General features: G+C 40.3%; 1 protein-coding gene across 1 annotated transcript; it reads right to left on the reverse strand.

Annotated features, from left to right (window-relative positions):
- Nucleotides 1-19: 19 nt before the first annotated feature.
- slc12a1 (solute carrier family 12 member 1) lies at nt 20-12,965 on the reverse strand. Its single transcript, XM_080458232.1, has 26 exons — nt 12,505-12,965; nt 11,588-11,728; nt 11,208-11,283; nt 10,359-10,454; nt 9,802-9,941; nt 9,588-9,698; nt 9,384-9,495; nt 9,099-9,226; nt 8,821-8,905; nt 8,433-8,590; nt 8,243-8,350; nt 8,040-8,163; nt 7,324-7,425; nt 7,082-7,237; nt 6,891-6,990; nt 6,676-6,787; nt 6,365-6,505; nt 5,698-5,804; nt 4,798-4,880; nt 3,408-3,533; nt 2,656-2,784; nt 2,020-2,131; nt 1,743-1,829; nt 1,456-1,591; nt 1,265-1,332; nt 20-1,155 (listed from the first exon to the last, which is right to left on the reverse strand). The coding sequence occupies exons 1-26, from the start codon at nt 12,748-12,750 to the stop codon at nt 1,020-1,022; spliced, it is 3,120 nt and encodes a 1,039-aa protein (XP_080314358.1). The 5' UTR covers nt 12,751-12,965; the 3' UTR covers nt 20-1,019.
- Between the last annotated feature and the right edge of the window lie 5,405 nt (nt 12,966-18,370).

The following is an 18,370-nucleotide window of genomic DNA, read 5'->3' on the forward strand; positions in this document are numbered from 1 at the left end:
AACAAACATACGGTTTCTTCTACCAGTGAGACTTTATTATAGATAAACACCGATATACATTATCCCATCGACTTGCAGACTCTAAAGGAAACTGGCATAACAGCTCAAAAATTGTATTAAAGTCTTTATTTTATGTGATCACAGTTCCATTTTTCCAAAGAAAGACAGTCACTAAGCTAAAATATACAAATGATTTGGATTTACTTTTTTCAACATTTAATCGTAAGTGTACCGTGATAGTAACATTACAGATATTGAAATGACAATGTGGAAAAGGTAAACAACTGTATAATGGCTATGTATTTTACACTAAGTGAATATGCTTAAGAAGATCAAATCAATATTACCATATATTTAGATGAACACATAGTAACAAAGGTAATGTCATTCTGTTAATTTACTTGGATTGAATTCATATGTCTACTATGTACATGTACTTTACAATCACAGTCACTCAAGTGTAACCTTTGCAGCAGCTGTGTCTTTGCTTTTGTTCATTGGACGTCCCAGGTTCATTCCAGCCCCTAATTATGACTTTAAGTTTCTCGTCTACACTTTTAACTGTTTTTAGTTCTTATTCAATATTGCAAGAAGCTTAAACTTCACCTGTTTGCTAACTTCACTTTCAGACTCATTCACAGACATCAAATTAATACATTTAGTCATGTACTTGTGGCAGCACTGAACTTTGGCTGCAGCAAAACAGTCAGGTTGTTTTTGTTGCTATAAACTATAGTGTTGTGCTTAGATGCTTTTCTTGGGGATTAAAACTTCACAGAGTTCAAGCACTCATCTTTTCCATAGACAACCTTATCAGACAGAGAAAAAGTGAACAAAATATTAAAACATTTTAGACGGAATGTGAAGTTTTATAAAAAATAAAAAAAATTAAATAAAAACCCTGTGTCCTTAACGTCTTGCATCTGATTCCTGGGGTATAAACGTTTTCAGCTGGATTTAGTTTAAAATGGCTGTACGTTACGGCTCTACTATTGTTCCCACTACTAGCCACGAGGTGCTCAGGAGTAGAAGGTAAGCACGCTCTTGTGGTTGCCTCTGATCAGCAGAGTCGGCGGGAGATCTTTAGTCAGGAGGTCCAGCCAGGCCATGTAGAGGAAATCAGAAACGGATCCCTTACGAGCGATGGGCATGCTCCTGCAAAGGGCAAAGAGTACAAATTATGATTAAGTGACTATTCTAGAATAGAATCGAATAGAATAGTTAATTAAAATGACTTCGGTACAGGAAAGCTGTTGATACTTACACAATAATCAGATTGGCTAATTTTGAATGTTCTTGAAGGAGCTCATTTAGTCGTATCTGGAGGTTGGTCTGTGGAAAAAAAACACACAAAAAAATTTACTTTTTAAAATAAAGTAATTTCAATCCCATCTCACTGGTAAATTCATCATTATAGGTGTCCTGTATGGTGTCCTGTATGTCATTAGTTTTTACCTTCTCCTCAAAACTGCTCAGCTCTTCGTCACTGATTTTCCAGGGGTGCTGTTTCCTCATGGCCTCGGCCTGCAAGGTGTCTCTGGTCCCGTCACGCAGACGGAAAGGCTCAATCATTTCCTCCAACTTCCTCGAGCTGGAGGAATGCAGATAACAATATGAACTCACTTTGGGAGACTCTCATTTGCAAACATATGATGCGCGGTCTATTAACGGTTGATTCAATTCCACTATTACCGTGGCGCCGTCTGGCTCACTATTATACGACAGGAATGCGATGTAAATACCTCTCAGTTCGGGGGGAGACGTGGATGTCGTCGATGACAGTGATGTCACTGCAGTTGATTCTGAATTTATGCAGCAGAGACCCCATCCTGCAAGTCAAGTCATCACACTTCGATAAGGCTTCATATCAATGCAGGTAATCATTTTATCTCATTTTCTTTAATGGGATGTTATGGGCTCATGAATTTTCATATTGGGATTTTGCCAGCTAATGTACCCAATCTCACTTCCGCACATTAAGCTGTAATTGATAGTGAAGCCCTTAATTTGTTTACTCACTCCTCTTTATCCAGCTCGCTGCGTCCAGGCTGCCCAGCAATGAAGATCCTTAATTTAGAGTCTTTCCACTTCTTCCTGGTGGTGAGGATGTAGGGGAGCAGCAGGGTAAGGCCTATCGGAAAGAAAAGAAAAAAAGTCTTCTTTCAAAGGTCTTTCCAGTCCATTCAACTCTGTTTTATCTATGTGATTACTATGTTTTTACTCAACTTAGTTTTTCAGTTTTTTATCCACATACATGAAAACTAAGGTTAATATTTTATTGGGTGTGATTGGTAAACAAATAGCCTGCCGGCTATCCTCTCACAACCTATTCATCATTAGGGCCATCTCTGCAACTAGTTTCAGTATATTATCTCTAGTTTTCTGGGTTAACCCTGTTGTGGACTTGTGAGCTATACAGGGACCCAGCCTTAGAGAAGCAAATAGATGTTTGATTTAACTGCACTAAAAATTGCCAGTTTAACACATATATTCCTTGTTTTGAACTGCTGCTATTGTGCAGTTTTTACATCTTTGCTCAATTTGATTTGTATCGATATGACAGAGGATGTATTTAGTTCCTTTTTTAGTGTGTTTGTTACGGTCTACGGGTGCGGTGCATAAGCAGAGGCAGTGTGTCCACAAACCAACACTTACCGCCATCATCAAACAGCCACCACACGTCTATGGTGCCTTTAGGCTGCTTCTTCTTAAACTGATTGCCGGCCTCTTTCAGGCTCTCATTCATTTTGGCAACTTGAGCAGGTGGAGGGCCGCACACTGACACTGCAAGAGAGAGAAAAAGGTTTGGGAAATCAGAGCTCGATGAAGAAAAGAATCAGTAGGAAGGTCAAATAATTTATACATAGTACATTTGTACATAATAGAAGATTAAGTTGGATGGGAAAGCTAACGCAAACAAACATTAAGAACAGGCTGTACATCAGCAGAAGCGGGCATTTCTCATTTGTAATGTTCCAATAAGTTGGATGTAGGACCACCGCTGCCCTGCCAAGATGCAGCTCGGTGCCCGGTGTGTGCTTGTGTGAGAGAGTGAGATGCTCCTCAAACTGGAACGAAACCCACCGTATTATTGGATTACGCCCTCAGAGGCCTTTTTACTTTGAGTGGTTGATTCAATTATATCTCAATGTGAGTGTAGAGAAATTATCCCCACCTCTCCAAAAATAAATAAATAAATAAATAAAGATGTGAGTCATTGGTTTAATTTTTTAAATGTATGTCATTTTATTGCCTGACGAAGAGAAAATACGAGTGCCTGTGGTGGGGAGTGAGAAAGATGCTTCCATTTTCAATATATCTAATAACTTATTGATGTTTTAAATGTCTTGGATTTATTTATTTTTTTAACAAAGTCAATTCGAGACAAACAATCTCTAATGAGATACCTCTTGTCGTGAGCACTTGCTGGGAGGAGTTCCTTGACTTTCTGAAGAGGCCTTTGGATTTCCCTCCATTTGGCAACGTCTCATTCTCCAGTGCCTGTTGCTCCTTTGCTGCCTTCAGCATCTCCTCTGAAAGACAGTGGAAAAAATATCCTGTTATCACACTGGCCCTTTGTTACTTACGATTCTCCGTCTCTTTAAGATTTCCACTGTGTCTCAGCTGTAAACTGCCTGTTACTTTACCGTCGTATCTGCCAACTACCTGACAGTAATAAATACCTGTAATCTACAGAACAAAGTGCCTTTGCTTATCAGTGTTGTTTTCTTCCAATTAGTTACTGTGGGCCCTTTGACACAGTGGCGGTCAAGTTCCTTCCCACAATAATAGTAAATATATTTGTGTAGTTCAAAAACTCAAAGATATGCAAAAGTCTTTTAATTGGGATATATATCCTTTTTAAATAATTTGTTAGTATAATAGATTATTCGTCATTGTTTTCTGATTAGGGCCATTTTATGCATGTCATGTTGCCATAATGAGTCTTTATATATGAGCCTTAACAAAATGGCCATATATCTTATATTGTGCTGATCAAAACCAGCATCAGCTTCTGCAGCATTTTTAAATGTTAAGTGCATTCAGAATGAATTGTTTGTTAGTGTCACTTGCTTACAGTTTTGAGTTGCAGCTTTAACAATTTTCTGACCCAGTCATGTAGCCATATCATTTTTACCTTTCACAAACTCGTTAAAAGGAATAGCTATTCAGGACCAAGTGGAAATAATCTTGGTTATTCACTCCATCTGTCTGTGGTTATAATGTTATGGCTGATCTGTGTTTTTCCTCTCTTTGCTGCCTTGCATTAAGAAAATAAGTGTCATGACTATAATGTTTTGGATTATTTGTTGTCTTGCTTTTAACTTTTGTCATTAATGAACTGAAATGTAATTTTAAAGTTCCCCTCAATCATTTATTTCAATACATTCTAAAGTGTTTTGTGGAGCACTTTGAATTGCCTCGTGTCTGAACAGTAGCTGCTGCATCAATAAACTTGCCAAGCCTCGATGCAAGCACTGTTGCTCAGTAATTCTTTTTCATTTTTATTGAACCAGGTAACACCACAGTAACAGCAACAACAAACCCCTATAACACAAGAGAATTAAAACATGGAAACCTGATCATTGAAGGCACGTTGAGACATTCATCTGGTGACACACCAATATGATTAAATGGGACTCAAGAGGGTTTTAAACTGTAATCTTGAAAGTTTTCTCCCGCAATTTCAAACAAACTTTGGGAACAACTAATGGGAAACGGGCCACCAACTGGAAATCGCTTTCTGTCTATCCTTTCACACCGGAATCATATAGTTTAAAAAACATTTCAACTCACCTTCTTCCTCGACAATGTGGGACATATCCAGTCCCTCGTTTACCCTCAGTATCACTGTTCCAAATTCCAAGTCAAAGGCGTCACTATCAAGAAGAGAAAGAAGAATTAACATAAAGATCTCCACTCTGTGTTTGACCCTTTATTAAGTTACTATTTGGGGTAAATTTTACAGTTTTTCCTACTTCTCCCAAAACTATAAATCATGTATGTCTCTCAATTGGAGAACCTGATTAGCAGCAACTGGGAGTCAATTTTAAAATATAAAAAATAGATTTTAAAAACGCATGCTTGAAGATAAACTCACTGCAAGTGACTGTATGTCCACACACCAAATGTTTTCAGTCACATTTAGCTTTCTTTTCACCAAAAAGTACAATATATAGTCATCTTTAACAGCAATATAATGTGAAATGTACCTAATTGAATCCAGCAATTGTGGGGCAAAAAAAGATTTTAGTTGGTTTGAACAGATCTTATTTAGGCACATAAGGATTTTCATTCATAGTGAGATTAACCATTTATAGAGCACTTGAAATTGAAAATTTGAGGATATATAAAGTGTGTTCAAACTCTGTAATGTAGTTTTTCTATATAAATATCTGTTGAAAAATAATTAAAGTGACCAAAATCACCCACATTCCACATCCAAAAATGTTCAAAACTGGACAAAAATGGCACTGAATCTCTGTATAAGATTGTCGACATTTTATTGACTTTTATTGTCCAAGAATAAATGTATTATTTGCCCTAGATATGACTTATTAGAAGTATTGTGTGTATGTTGATTGGACTTCACAATTGGTAGTCACTTACCCGAATAAACCGTTAAAGTCATTAAATGAGTAAATCATTTATAACTATCTATTATTGTCAAATATCAGTGCTTCATTTGTGACTTACTGTAGTATTCCCACATAACTCTGCACTGAGTCTGTGCCTGCGGTCCTCCAGTTTTTCTTGAAGCCCATCATCAATGTGTTCGGCTTCATGCGGCCGAGACCAGAGGCCTGTGAAGACAATGATAAGACACAAACTCTAAAGTCAGAATAAACTGAAAGCAACACGGACGCCATGTTACCCTGCCTGGTTTCTCAACTGCAGAGTGAGAAAACTCTCTCCTATAAGTTTCCAAACGTCAGACAAGAAGGCCATGAAGACGTTTTACAACCAGAAGTTATGACCAGATCACTCAGCGGATCTCACTTTGTCTGCAGGGACTCGTCCAATGCAGTGTTAATCAATTATAGCTTTTAATCGGCCATGCTGTTTGAAGTAAGCAATCCTGACAATGAACAGATGTCTTATCTCCAGAGTGTGATAGTCAGAGCCATAACCCTGTTTTCCTGCTCCTCATTAAGTCTCCTCTTCCTCCTGCACTAAGGTCCCGGCCAGATTGTGAAGATATATCTGGGCCAGAGTCATAACGGAGCAATAGATACTCATTCACAGAGGGAAAACATGGGTCAACATGTTGATTGGGTGAAACTTGTTTTTGCTAAACTGGCGTCTGACTTTTGATCCAACGACATTCTGAGGATAAAAGTGAGTGAACTATGATCCCACTGACCTGCAGAAGGCTGTCAGCTCCTTCCCTGAACTCATCACAGGCCACCGCAGCATAAAAGGCCTTGCGTTTGGTTTTCCTCAGCCACAGCTGGTTTTTCTCCATTGCAGCATTCATCTCTTGAAGGGCCTCGGCTCTCGGACCCTGAAGGAATGACACGTGTCACAACAAATCTACCTTTTGTCACTAGTGGTCTCAGACAGTTCACATTACTTTCACTTTTAGTTTATGTACTGCTCTAATGATTATCTCAACAACATACATTTTATATATTTTATTCTTAGTTTGAATGCTGAGATTATAGTATAACTTACCACAAACACCTCAGCGGCGATACAAAGCCCAAAGGTCTTAGAAAAGGAAGTAGCGAGGTCCAGAAGGGCTGGTCTGACCCGTGCTGAACCGGTCAGTACTAACATCTGAGGCCTGAGCGAAAGGCGAAAAGTTTACATGAGCATTCACTCATTCATTTTTTTAAAGGTGTATACTTTATAATAATCTACATTCATGACGAAATGTAGACTCTTACCTGAAGTTTTTGACGTGATCGTCAATACCAGTAAGAGACAAAGCGTTGCCCACTGCACTCACAAACGTCACTGCCTGTGTGGATGAACCCCAGTTCACATCTGGAAACAAAGGATGGATCCCAAAAAGTTGATTTTGCAAAACTGGAACATCGCTACAGCACTGCTGAGGAATTCATGCAAGGGAGCTCACCTGGCTTCTTGACGGTGACATAAATGTAAAGGAGGATTTCAATGGCATAAGTCAGCAGAGCGGCCCACCAGTTAATGACAAACATAACAACACAGCAGAGCAGAGCTCCCAGCAGGGACAGCCACATGTTGTAGTATTTGTATGCTGGTCTCCAACCTACAAAGGAAAAGCATATTAATAGTCTAAATGTGGAGCCTAAAGAGTGATATCTCTCATCTATTAGCTACTTTGTAGAAACCCACCTGGAGACTTGGCATAAGATGCATGAAAGCAGGAGAAATTGATGAGAGCATAGGATGCCAGGAAGAAGTTAGAGATAATGGGTGCAATGGCATTGAGATCACCTATGAAGACAAATGAAATCTTAGTCAAATTAATTTTATATATATATATATATATATATAATTTCCAAAACCATGCAAGTCATGGATAGTCTGTCAGACAGGAAATCAAGATATTTATTTTTCAAATGAACCATAATGCATGGACACCACTGTCTATTATGATCCATCCAACTTCTATACTGCTTAATCCTGTTCAGTGTCGCAGAGCGCTGGACCAAATCCCAGTTTACTAAATGCGATGGCAGGATACACACTGAACAGGTCTCCAATCCATCACAGGACAAACACTCAGAGACAGAGAACCACACACACACTCAAACCTAGCAGCAATTTAGGGTCACCTATTAATCTCATATGCATGCAGGGAGAACATCCAGACTCCACACAGAAAGGCCCTGGCTGGTATTTGAACCCAACCTTCTTGCTGTAAGGGGAGAATGCTCACCACTGCGCCATCATGTGGCCGTCCATTATGATACAAATGGAAATATCAAAATGTCAAACGTACATTTTGAAAGAGCCATTTGTGAGGCTGATTTCATACAAAGAGGATGAACACAATTCACTAATTGAGGACAAGTTATTGTGCTACCATGACAGATCAATGAACTGACCGATGATAATGAAGGCCACAGAAATGATGAATGTGAGGATGTATCCACGAATCGGCTCGTTGTTCTTGCCGTACCCTTTAGCAAAGAAGTGCAGGACCTTGTAGATATTGTCTTGGCAGAGAGCCTAATGTGGGACAGTGTTTCAGTTAGGAAAACAGAACCAACAAAACTTCAGACTTCAGACAGTGTGGTGAGTTACTGACCTGGAAGACTTTAGGTGCACTGACAAGAGAAGCCAGAGCAGAAGAAAGGGTGGCTGAGAAGGTTCCAGCAATGATGAGAGGGCCAAACGCAGACGCCATGGTCATCACCTGAACCAGGAATGATGATTAGTGATAAAGGAGGGCGGCAGGCAACATTCCTGTCTGCAGATTGACTTGAAAGACCGAATACCTGGAAGTTGTTCATTGAGCCATAGGCGCACGGCTTCACAGCGCAGGAGGAGAAATCATAGCCAAGATTACAGGCTGCAACTGCTGAGCCGTTACACACGGTTCCAGGAGCGATGAGGTCTGTGAGGTTCCCTGTGGCATCTCGGACAACAGAAGCAGCTGGCAAAAGAAGAGAGCAGAATTCATGGTTTTGTTAATGTAAAATCCTTTTTCGTTTCACTTTAACAATCTATTGGCTTGTATAAATATTTGTAAATGATCCATAATACTGTACATGTGAATGAGCATGCTCTATGAAGGGAATATTATTGTGTATAAGCGTTTCTCTCACTCACTCAAATGAATAATTGTAGTCACTTTAGTCGGGTTTTATGAGTGGCAATACTTACATATGCAAAGGGCCACACCCAGATAGGTGATACCAGTGATCAGGATGGCCAACAAAGTACCTTTAGGTATGGCACTTTGGGCGTCCTGTAAAATAATGTGTTTTGGTTATGAAGTAACGTGCTTATGTGGGGGAAATATAGTCAAAAGTCAGTATTGACCGATACTAGAAAAAAAAGACTGTCCCATTTTTTAATCAATGATTTTTGGTTGTAAATCTGTGTTCTATACCCTGATGATTTTTTCCTCTGTGAAACAAGCTCTGTATAAAACTATTTACCCGTAAGTCTCCTGAGATGTTGGCTCCTGCCAGGATACCAGTCGCAGCAGGGAAAAAGATGGAAAAGACTGTGAAAAAGTTTTCATTACCCCTAAAGTCTGGAGCAAAATTCTCTAAGAAGATGTCCTCTGTATATAAAAACAAAAAAGTAGAGAGAGAGAGAGAGAGAGAGAGAGAGAAGGAGAGAGGTCAGTAAGATGCATAAAATGCTACAATACTGGGTAAATGAAAATAAAAACTATTTTGTAACTGGGGTATTGGAATGGTGTAAATGGGGTGTCTTACCGTTATAACCGAAAAAGCCTTGGGACTGCCTCGTATTGAGTGCAGGCATGAATGTTCCAGCAAATACGTTCACGATGGCCGCCAGTAAAATAAAGAGCAGGACAATCTGTGCCTGTAAGGACAAATATTTGAATTGGATTACATTTGAGATGAGATCCATTTCCACAACACTAAATTAGAACCTGCATGATGCTTATTCCGTACCTTTGCCTCCCACTCCATTCCAGCCACTGAAATACCCAAAAGCACCAACACCGTGATGCAGCCAATGATTCTGATGTCATTTATTTCATCAATCATGATGGAGTCATAGTCCTGTGAGTGACCGAAAGAAGCAGAGTTCAGTATATTGATGAATACTTGGGAAATATGTGTTCAATTTTCTTTTTTTCTACTACAGCTTTACAACATCACGGACCTGGAGCAGGTCCACCACAGTCTCAGCAAAGCCCACCACATACATGGCCACAGCCACTGCATTGGCAAAGGCAAAAATCAGACCAATCGACCCTCCAAACTCTGGACCCAGACTGCGAGATATCAAGTAGTATGCTCCTCCTGCAATGTCGACACGCACACACACGTCCACAGATACATTAGTGGATGATTAATCACCACATCACTGATTGATTGATTTAGTGGCGGGACAAGTTTGATGAGTTGTAAAACAGAGGAGAGGCTTTGAAACGTGACAGCCAGACACAGCTTTGAGTCCTGTGTCTTTATTTGCACACATTGACCTTGTGGCGTATTCATTTTCTTCGTCAGAGATTTTCTGTCAGAATCCGTGTGTGTTATCTCAGGTAATATAATATCATAAATAATGTTTTACTTTCTGTGTTGACTGCAGTGGCTCTTATGAGTTATGAATGAAGTACTTGCATGAGAGGTAAGTCAATAGCTGAATTCAAATATGTTAGCATGCTTTTCCTGGTATGAAGTTGTCTCACGTGCTCTGGCAATACACTAACTTACCCCCTCTGACCACGCCATTGGTACAAATAGCAGACATGGAGAGGCAGGTGATGGTTGTGACCACACAGCTGAGAACAATGACCACAATTCCCAGACCTAGAAAGCACAAATGGGACATTTTAGAATAACAATTATTAACTGCAAGTCACTCAGTCGTTGCATTACACACACACACACACACACACACACACACACACACACACACACACACACACACACACACACACACACACACACACACACACACACACACACACACACACACAGCCTGGAGGCAATAAGTTATACTCATCTGCTGTACCTGCTCTGCCTGCTGCCAGCAGCTTTGTCGGCTTTGCAAAACCATTTAGTTACGCTGCCTGAACAGAAGCTGCTACTGATCGATAAGTTCTTTAGAAACGAACACATCTCTCTCTCTCTCTCTCTCTCTCTCTCTCTCTCTCTTTCCATCAGCCTGCCTGTCAAAGTTTGCCTCTGATAACAGAACTTTAACACGTATAGATCATTATGTGAGCTCAGTAACTACAGTTCAATTGAATCTGCCTGAATTCAGTGTTTCTCTGCTAATGAGTGGAAGACTTTGTGATCCCTTAATTCCACCTAGTTCTTGCAACTGCTGGTAATTTGTCTCAGAACACAGAGTTGTATGATCTACCTGTTGTTGTCATAGACAAGACAAAATTATCGCGTTTATTTAAATCAACTCCACTATGGGTTTTAAAAGATAAGCTACATTAACTACAGTTTCCAACCTCATATTAATTCTATTAGAAAAAAGTGATGAACTCGGACAAAAGAAATCTTTGGAAAATCCTGAGATATTAAAAAACTAAATCTGGTTTCACTCACCCCAGCCCGCCTGACCAAATACCCAGGACAGCCGGATGAAGAGCATGACACCCCAGATATTCAGCATGCATCTCACCTGTGGAAGAAATAAACAATTTCAGTTAATACGTCTTCACAATGATTCATATGTTAATGTATTTCTATTCATATCAAAACATCTTTGAAAAGTGCAAGACAAAAGCTTATCTCTTGGTATAATATTTTCTTTATCTTTATGCCAGAAGCAACAATGATACCGAGCAGCTCTTGAGTAAATGTGAATGACTGGTGTGCAGACCACACTGCTGTGTTAACGAGACACACGGTGCCTCCTTTTGCCGGAACATTTTATTAGTTTGTGAAAAGGCATGTAGGCTCTCTGTGACCCCAAAATAACTTACCAGGACTCCCCTTATCCAGCCAAACTTGACTGCTCCCTTGTCGCTGGGCATGGGAGCAGCAGACTCCACATCATCGGAGCGGGTCCCTTCACTTTCCTCGTCATCATCCTCGACTGTGTCCAGCACAGAGGTCATTTCGTTCTGTTGGAGGAGTTCACAGGAAAGAAAACGATGAAGAATATAATGACGGAGCTATATTCAAAAATGATTGTGACTTTAGAGTAGTTGGTGATAATGCATCATTTTGAACTGAAGGAAAAGGGGCGCCTTCAAGTGCTTCCCATGTTCTTGTGTGGGAATATAAACGCCTTCACTTTGAGGTATGTATTTAGTTTTATTCAACATTATCTTTGATAGTTAAATATTTCATTGTTGACTCTGAAATAGGTCTCTGATTTTTGAAGAATTAAGAAAAGTATAATTAAGAATAGTCATCCGTTTGATGTTCCACAACAAGACAGATTACAAGTGCGGGAGCGTCTCCCATTTTATGAGTTCAGAAAAACTTTTCAACCTATAAACTGTAACAACATGTAACCCCAGATCTGTGGCAATGCAGCCTATAAAAAGCAGTAAAAAACAGTAAAGTGTGTCAAGCGCATTGATTGCTGTTTTTATTTCAGGAAATAATGCTCGGTGTTCTCTTAGTGACCATAATTAGACTACTGTAAACTGCCTTACTGGGTCTTTCACATGGGTTAATGAATTGTGTACTACAGGAACAGAACAGCTATTTCAGCTAAACAATCTGTTTGGGATGAAAGCAAGTGTCTTTTTGATTGAGTCAAGAAACAAACATCATGTACAAGAGTGCATGCTGAGGTGCTGCAGGACAAGGAGAAAATAAGAGAGAAAATATGTGGGGCAATGAGCTACATTCAGAATATTAGATTACTCAAAAACATACATGCACTTACCTTCTGAAAGATATCGTGGAGCTCCTGCAGGGATGGTCGCACAGCTCGGTGACCACTCATACTGCCTGCGTTACGGTAGAAGTCAATGTTGGGCACTCGGTCCAAAGTGTCATGGCCAAAGGCGCTGACCACTGAAGGCCGAATCATCCGGTCCTCACTGCGCTCCTGGTAGTTGGGAGGCTCATCCAAAGTGGCATCATAAGCAGCATTAACATGCTCTCCTCCGTTAGACTTGAACCTCTCCATCAGGAAGGCTGAGGTAGACTCTCAGATTTATCAGTCGAGAATTTAAAAAAATGAAAGAAGTGGTTGTAGCTCTTAGTCTTCAGGCATCCAGCAGGGTTTTAAATCAGCAGCGCACTGCATCAACTGGTGGTTATCCTTGTTTATTGAGCTATAGACTAGGCTAGGATTAGACCTACGGAGATCGTTGCAGCTCGGAGATTCTTGTATGTGAGCTCGGATCGTCTGAGACAATTTACCTTTATACCCTCCATCCCAGGGTCATACACTGCCTGTCAACTATTGGCTAACTCTCTGGATCAACCCTCAGAAAAGTGAACGAGGGGTGTCAGATATGTCCTTGCCCCATACTAGCGGACACAAAGGCATTGCTTAACGATTAACCAAGTCATAAACGTCAAACAAGAGATAAAGGTGCTCATTGCCTGAGTTCAGAAGACATGATTACTAATATTATTGTCTGAAGTGCAAGACAACAGGACATGTTGTCCTGTGGTTGCGGTTTATGGGACTCTAGTGTTTCCTCAGACCTATGGGTCCTTCAGATGAATCATCGGGAAACAACCGCTTAGGAGTTCCCGGCGGAAGAAATGCTTTATAACAAAGGAGGAAAAATTGCAAGGTTTCAAAGCCTTTATCATGCGACTGTCACTGGAAAGAAATATGGCAGAATTGGAGGAGATTAATTTCATAACTTGCATAAATGCAATAAGATCCGATTAATAGAAACAGTGTGATAATGGGAAGCAATGTAATAGTTTTGTAAGTGTATAACTATTATCGCTGATAACTCTTTTGACAGAGGAGAGTTGGTGCGTTGGCTAACACAAAAGAAGCCACTACACCCGTGAAGGAAATTTAGAGTTAATATAAGAACATGAATTATAGGAACATGCCAGAGGCGCTTCACCTCAGCCACATGACTCCTAAAGTGCCTTTAAAAGACCTCTTAACAGGTAAACTTCCTTATTACTGATCCACCACAGTGATTTATGTGCACGGTGAAAGGCGGGCTAATGGCTCGAGATCTGACCTTGGATAAATTGCAAACAGAGAAATAGTCAATCACGTGTTTTTATGTGTAGATTGTAAGGAGGCGATCAACTGCACAAAGCTTATCGGGTGTGAAACGCAGTGGTCGAGAACGGTTGTAATTTTCATTGTTAATGATACTGACTGAGTCATCCTGAAGAAAGAAAATTTTCCACATGGAGAGTCATGACTACTGCTATGTAATTCTCACCCTTTCTTCCGTTTCTGCCTGACCTCAGACTGCAACAGGTCTTTTTTTTATTTAACGAATCAGTCATGTGACACCTGTCATATTAAAAATTTATTTTGTTGATAAGCAGACCGAGATGTTTCTCATGCTACATTGCAGCTGTTTTGTTCCAGTTAGTAATCCTCCGGCCGTGCCAATTGTCCGGCAGCCTGGAGCTGAAATTAAGGTGATTCATTTTTATTATCAAGGCGGCTTGACTTTTTTCTGCTCTTCTCTAATATATGTGGGGTATACAAAGCTCCTCGGAGATATGTTGAGCTTGCAGAAAGAGCTTGCGGCAGCAGGTGCATGTATTTTAATTTCCACGCAGAACAAGGGAAATCTGCACTCTACTTAATGTCCAAAGGGCATTTAAAAAAAAAAAAAGCATACTAGTCCCTTTGCAGCATTCGTCAGACTATGGTCTGCTGTATTGTGGAAAAGTCATTACATGCATAAGTGCAGATACCAACAGACGTAGATACGACAGCTTAAAGTGCTGCAATAAATAAAAGGCTGGTGAACCTTGTAGCAGATCTCAGCTTGTTCAAGTCAGTAGAGACATGCTGATTAGAACTGTCAAGCGGAGACTAAATGAATGCCTCCGTGGCTAATTCTGTATGCACAGAAACAATTAAAGCTAAAATAGAGAGAGCGAAGAAGGTCCTTTTAGATGATGAGTTATTTGCAGCTCTATTCTGAATACCAGCGAAGAACAAAACTAGTGAAAAGTGGACGACTTAATGATAAATACAAAGAGTAAATTTACAGCCTGCACCCAAGACTGAAATGATTTCCTAACATCCTTTCTCTAAAAATGCAGCTGTTCAACAACTTACACATATATTCACAAGTATATTTTGCTCTTATGTTCAATTGAGGTAAAGTACCATTGTTATTATTCAGAATTTCATTGAAATATTTTTTAACGCTTCAATATTTTGTGGGTCCTTTGATTGAAATGTTTACTTTCAGCGGATCTACTCTCTCTCTTTTTCAGATTTTATGTTAAAGAAAACAAATCAATGGACTTTTTTTTTTTAAGAATTTATTCAACAACAGAAAGTAATGGCCCATTGCAGAGGGATGCATTGGAATGTTTCTGGTAAATTATTAACTGTACCAGCATCATAAACATTATTAACCATTAGAACATTTTAATGTATGCAATCCTGGGCTGTTATGCATTAAGTCATTTGAATGGCCTTGTGGAGGTGTTTTATAGACCATTGCACTAACCTGCCTTGTGTTTTGGATGACTACAGTACTAGTAAATATAATAATAGTAAAATGAGCAGGATCATACAAATTTGGAAATGTAATGTAATGTAATGGGGAAAAAAGTAATTGCACGGCCTCATCTTATCACTAGAAATCAAGAGCATTGCTTATGAGGTCCGAAGACCACAAGTAAAAGAGCTAATGATTGATAATCAGTGAAGCTAAGGTTCATTATTCAGCCCTCTCATCAGCCAGGCACTATGTTCGATCCTTGTTCTGTAAATACACAGTACATAGTTTGATAGGTATCTCCAACAAAATATAATCAATACTTGAAGAAACTGTAGAGTTCAGAATATGAAGAATATGAAGGGATATTTATTTGCTCATGCATGCAAAGGAATCTAAAGAAATTATTTTTGCAAGTTGAGTAGTTTTCCGAACTTTTGCTCAAATCAACACAAAAAAAAGAATTAGTTGTTTCACAAATAAACTTCAGGCAGCACATCACCTGATGACATACTGGGATGTGAACATTTGTTAAAAATTGATAGGTAACTTCAAGGTAGGCTTGTTGGTTGAAGAGGAAGAGAACGCTGTCTTTTTCCACTAAAAATAGATCCGAGATAAGGATGTCATACAGGTGACTGAGATAATGGTGTAATAATGATTGCATTCCTGACAAATGATGTGTGTCCAGGGAGATGTGTGTGTGTGTGTGTGTGTGTGTGTGTGTGTGTGTGTGTGTGTGTGTGTGTGTGTGTGTGTGTGTGTGTGTGTGTGTGTGTGTGTGTGTGTGTGTGTGTGTGTGTGTGTGTGTGTGTGTGTGTGTGTGTGTGTGTGTGTGTGTTGGCCTTTGTAAACTGGCGACAAGAGGAAGCACCGGTAGGCTAAATGGCTCAGGACCTGTCTTATCACCACAAAGCAGTCATGTATCACTTTCTTCTGCTGCATCAGTCGCTTTCTCTCTGCAGATACACATGCACACTATTGTATGACATTCTGCTTCTCGCAGCTTTGTTAAAGGGTTCAGATCACACATTTTCTTCCCATGGTTATTTTGCCAACTCTGTGGCTTTCCTCTCTTTCCATCTGCTGCAGCAGCCATATTGGACAACTACGGCTTCAACACACAGAGGCTCAAAAAGGCTCTGAATGTTATGCCACATCTTTTTTCTGTGACAAACAGATGCGCAATATTGACTTCTGCAGCTGCACAGCTTGAAAGTAAGAGATTCAGAATGCATAGACTTGAATGACAATAATTTAAAGTGAAGAAATACTATTTATTTCACATCATTGAATCAAATGAAATCAATGAGAAATCTCTACCACCAGCTGAGCAAGCAACAGGTCTGTCATAATGATATGACTCGCTCACACACACACACACACGCACACGCACACACACACACACACACACACACACACACACACACACACACACACACACACACACACACACACACACACACACACACACACACGCACCCTCTCATTCACAAGCTTGAACAGGTGCTCTAATGTTTCTAGATGAAGGCACATAAACCCATCGAAGGTCACAGTAAGGCAGATTCACAGCACTAAGGAGAAACCGGAGACCGTAAAAATTAGCAAAGGAGCACTCCTGACTTTGAGCAGTCTGTCGTATTACAGAGTCTCTGCTGAGGACTGTCCTGTCTTCCTCTTGTCCGGAAGGAAGAGAACAGATGAGAAAAGTTGACGATGGCTGAGAGTAGAGGAAGAAGATGTTCACGTCCAGGGTTGACACACATCCTACCCCTCTTTTCTATGTGACCTTCTCTTTTGCAGACAGGTAGAAAGAGTTTCTCCTTGTCATTAGAAAACTAGCAGCACTGAGAGTGAGAGAGTCCTTCCTTTTCTTTATTTTCTTTAAAAGTCCTTTGATTTTTGATTTTTTTTTTTTTATCTCCAGAGAAAGCCTTCAGGCAGAATGCTTGTCAAAGGGAGCAGGTGACAAATCATGAAGCAACATTCTTGTATGTCTTAAAAGACATACTGTCAAAAGTAAACAGTTTGGCTTTCTTGTCTCATTCAGACACATAATCGCAGCAACACACGGTGCACCATCATTCTAAGACAGCAGCATTGCAAACTCTGAGAGATGATTTTGCATCATTTAGAAACAGTAACACCATAATGTAAGTCACAGTTTGTTCAGTTGCCGTTCATCGCATGACTTCAGAAAACAAGACACCACAGAAAGGATCAATCTGTACACAGCAGCAGTAGCGGCAGCAGCACATACAGCAGCAGCAGCATCCTTTTGAATTACCAACAGACTGGATTTAATTAGTACACAAAACACTAGTTTGACTTAATACCCTGTATCCACCCATATACATTCTGGTGCAGAACAGTTTTGCTGTGCAGAGGTGCAACCATTCTGAATCCCATTCTAAGTCGATATAAGGAATCTTGTCCCTGAGTCTTCAAACCGTATACGAACACCGCACATTAACTCCTCACTCTGTTCCTCGAGCATCTCCCTCCACTCACCTGTTATCATTAACAGACATTCAACTTGTAGGCATGGGTTAAAGGGAGCTTCAGCCAAGTTCTGTGTAGATCGATGAGCTGAAATACACACCCCGTGGCAGAAGGGCAGACAATATGACACAGCATCTGCCTCGCACTCAGTCACATCCACGCAACAAACAGGTAGTCACATACAGTAGGGAGACACTCTGAACTAACATTACACACATATTGAACACATACACAGCTTCAGTGTCACAGTTCGGTGGCTTACGGCGAGATGTCCCAGTGATGTGTGTCAGGGTCAGGTGAGTTGGTTGTGCAGGGCTGTGGCTCGCGTGTGTTTGCAGGTCTGCAAGTTTGTCCGTGTCCGTCCGAATTCCCGTGTGTTTCTGTGGACATTTTTGTTTGTGAGGACATCCATGGCTGTGTGAGTGCCTGTGTTAAGTAAGGGCATACTCAAATGTTCCTTTCTCCAGCCCCTCAATGCCATCAGCCCAGTTGGAGGAGGGCATACTGCTGTAGGGGTCCAGCAGGATCCTGAAACACCTTACTATTAGCAGCCCCAGGAACACCAGTAGCATCCCCACAAAAGCAAATGCTGTCTTCTGTTCCAGAGTCAGAGAGTGCGCCATCATGTCG

This window comes from Lipophrys pholis (assembly GCF_963383615.2).
Source record: "Lipophrys pholis genome assembly, chromosome: 2".
NCBI classification, from domain to species: Eukaryota; Metazoa; Chordata; class Actinopteri; order Blenniiformes; family Blenniidae; genus Lipophrys; species Lipophrys pholis.

What these genes read in the sequence shown, in the direction of transcription:
- slc12a1 (XM_080458232.1), bottom strand. Translation starts at nt 12,750, where the DNA reads ATGGAGAGGTTCAAGTCTAACGGAGGAGAGCATGTTAATGCTGCTTAT. An exon ending in ACATCTCAGGAGACTTACGG is followed by an intron (nt 8,906 to 9,098) that starts GTAAATAGTTTT and finishes ATTATTTTACAG; the next exon opens with GACGCCCAAAGTGCCATACC. An exon ending in CCACATTGTCGAGGAAGAAG is followed by an intron (nt 3,534 to 4,797) that starts GTGAGTTGAAAT and finishes ACTGTCTTTCAG; the next exon opens with AGGAGATGCTGAAGGCAGCA.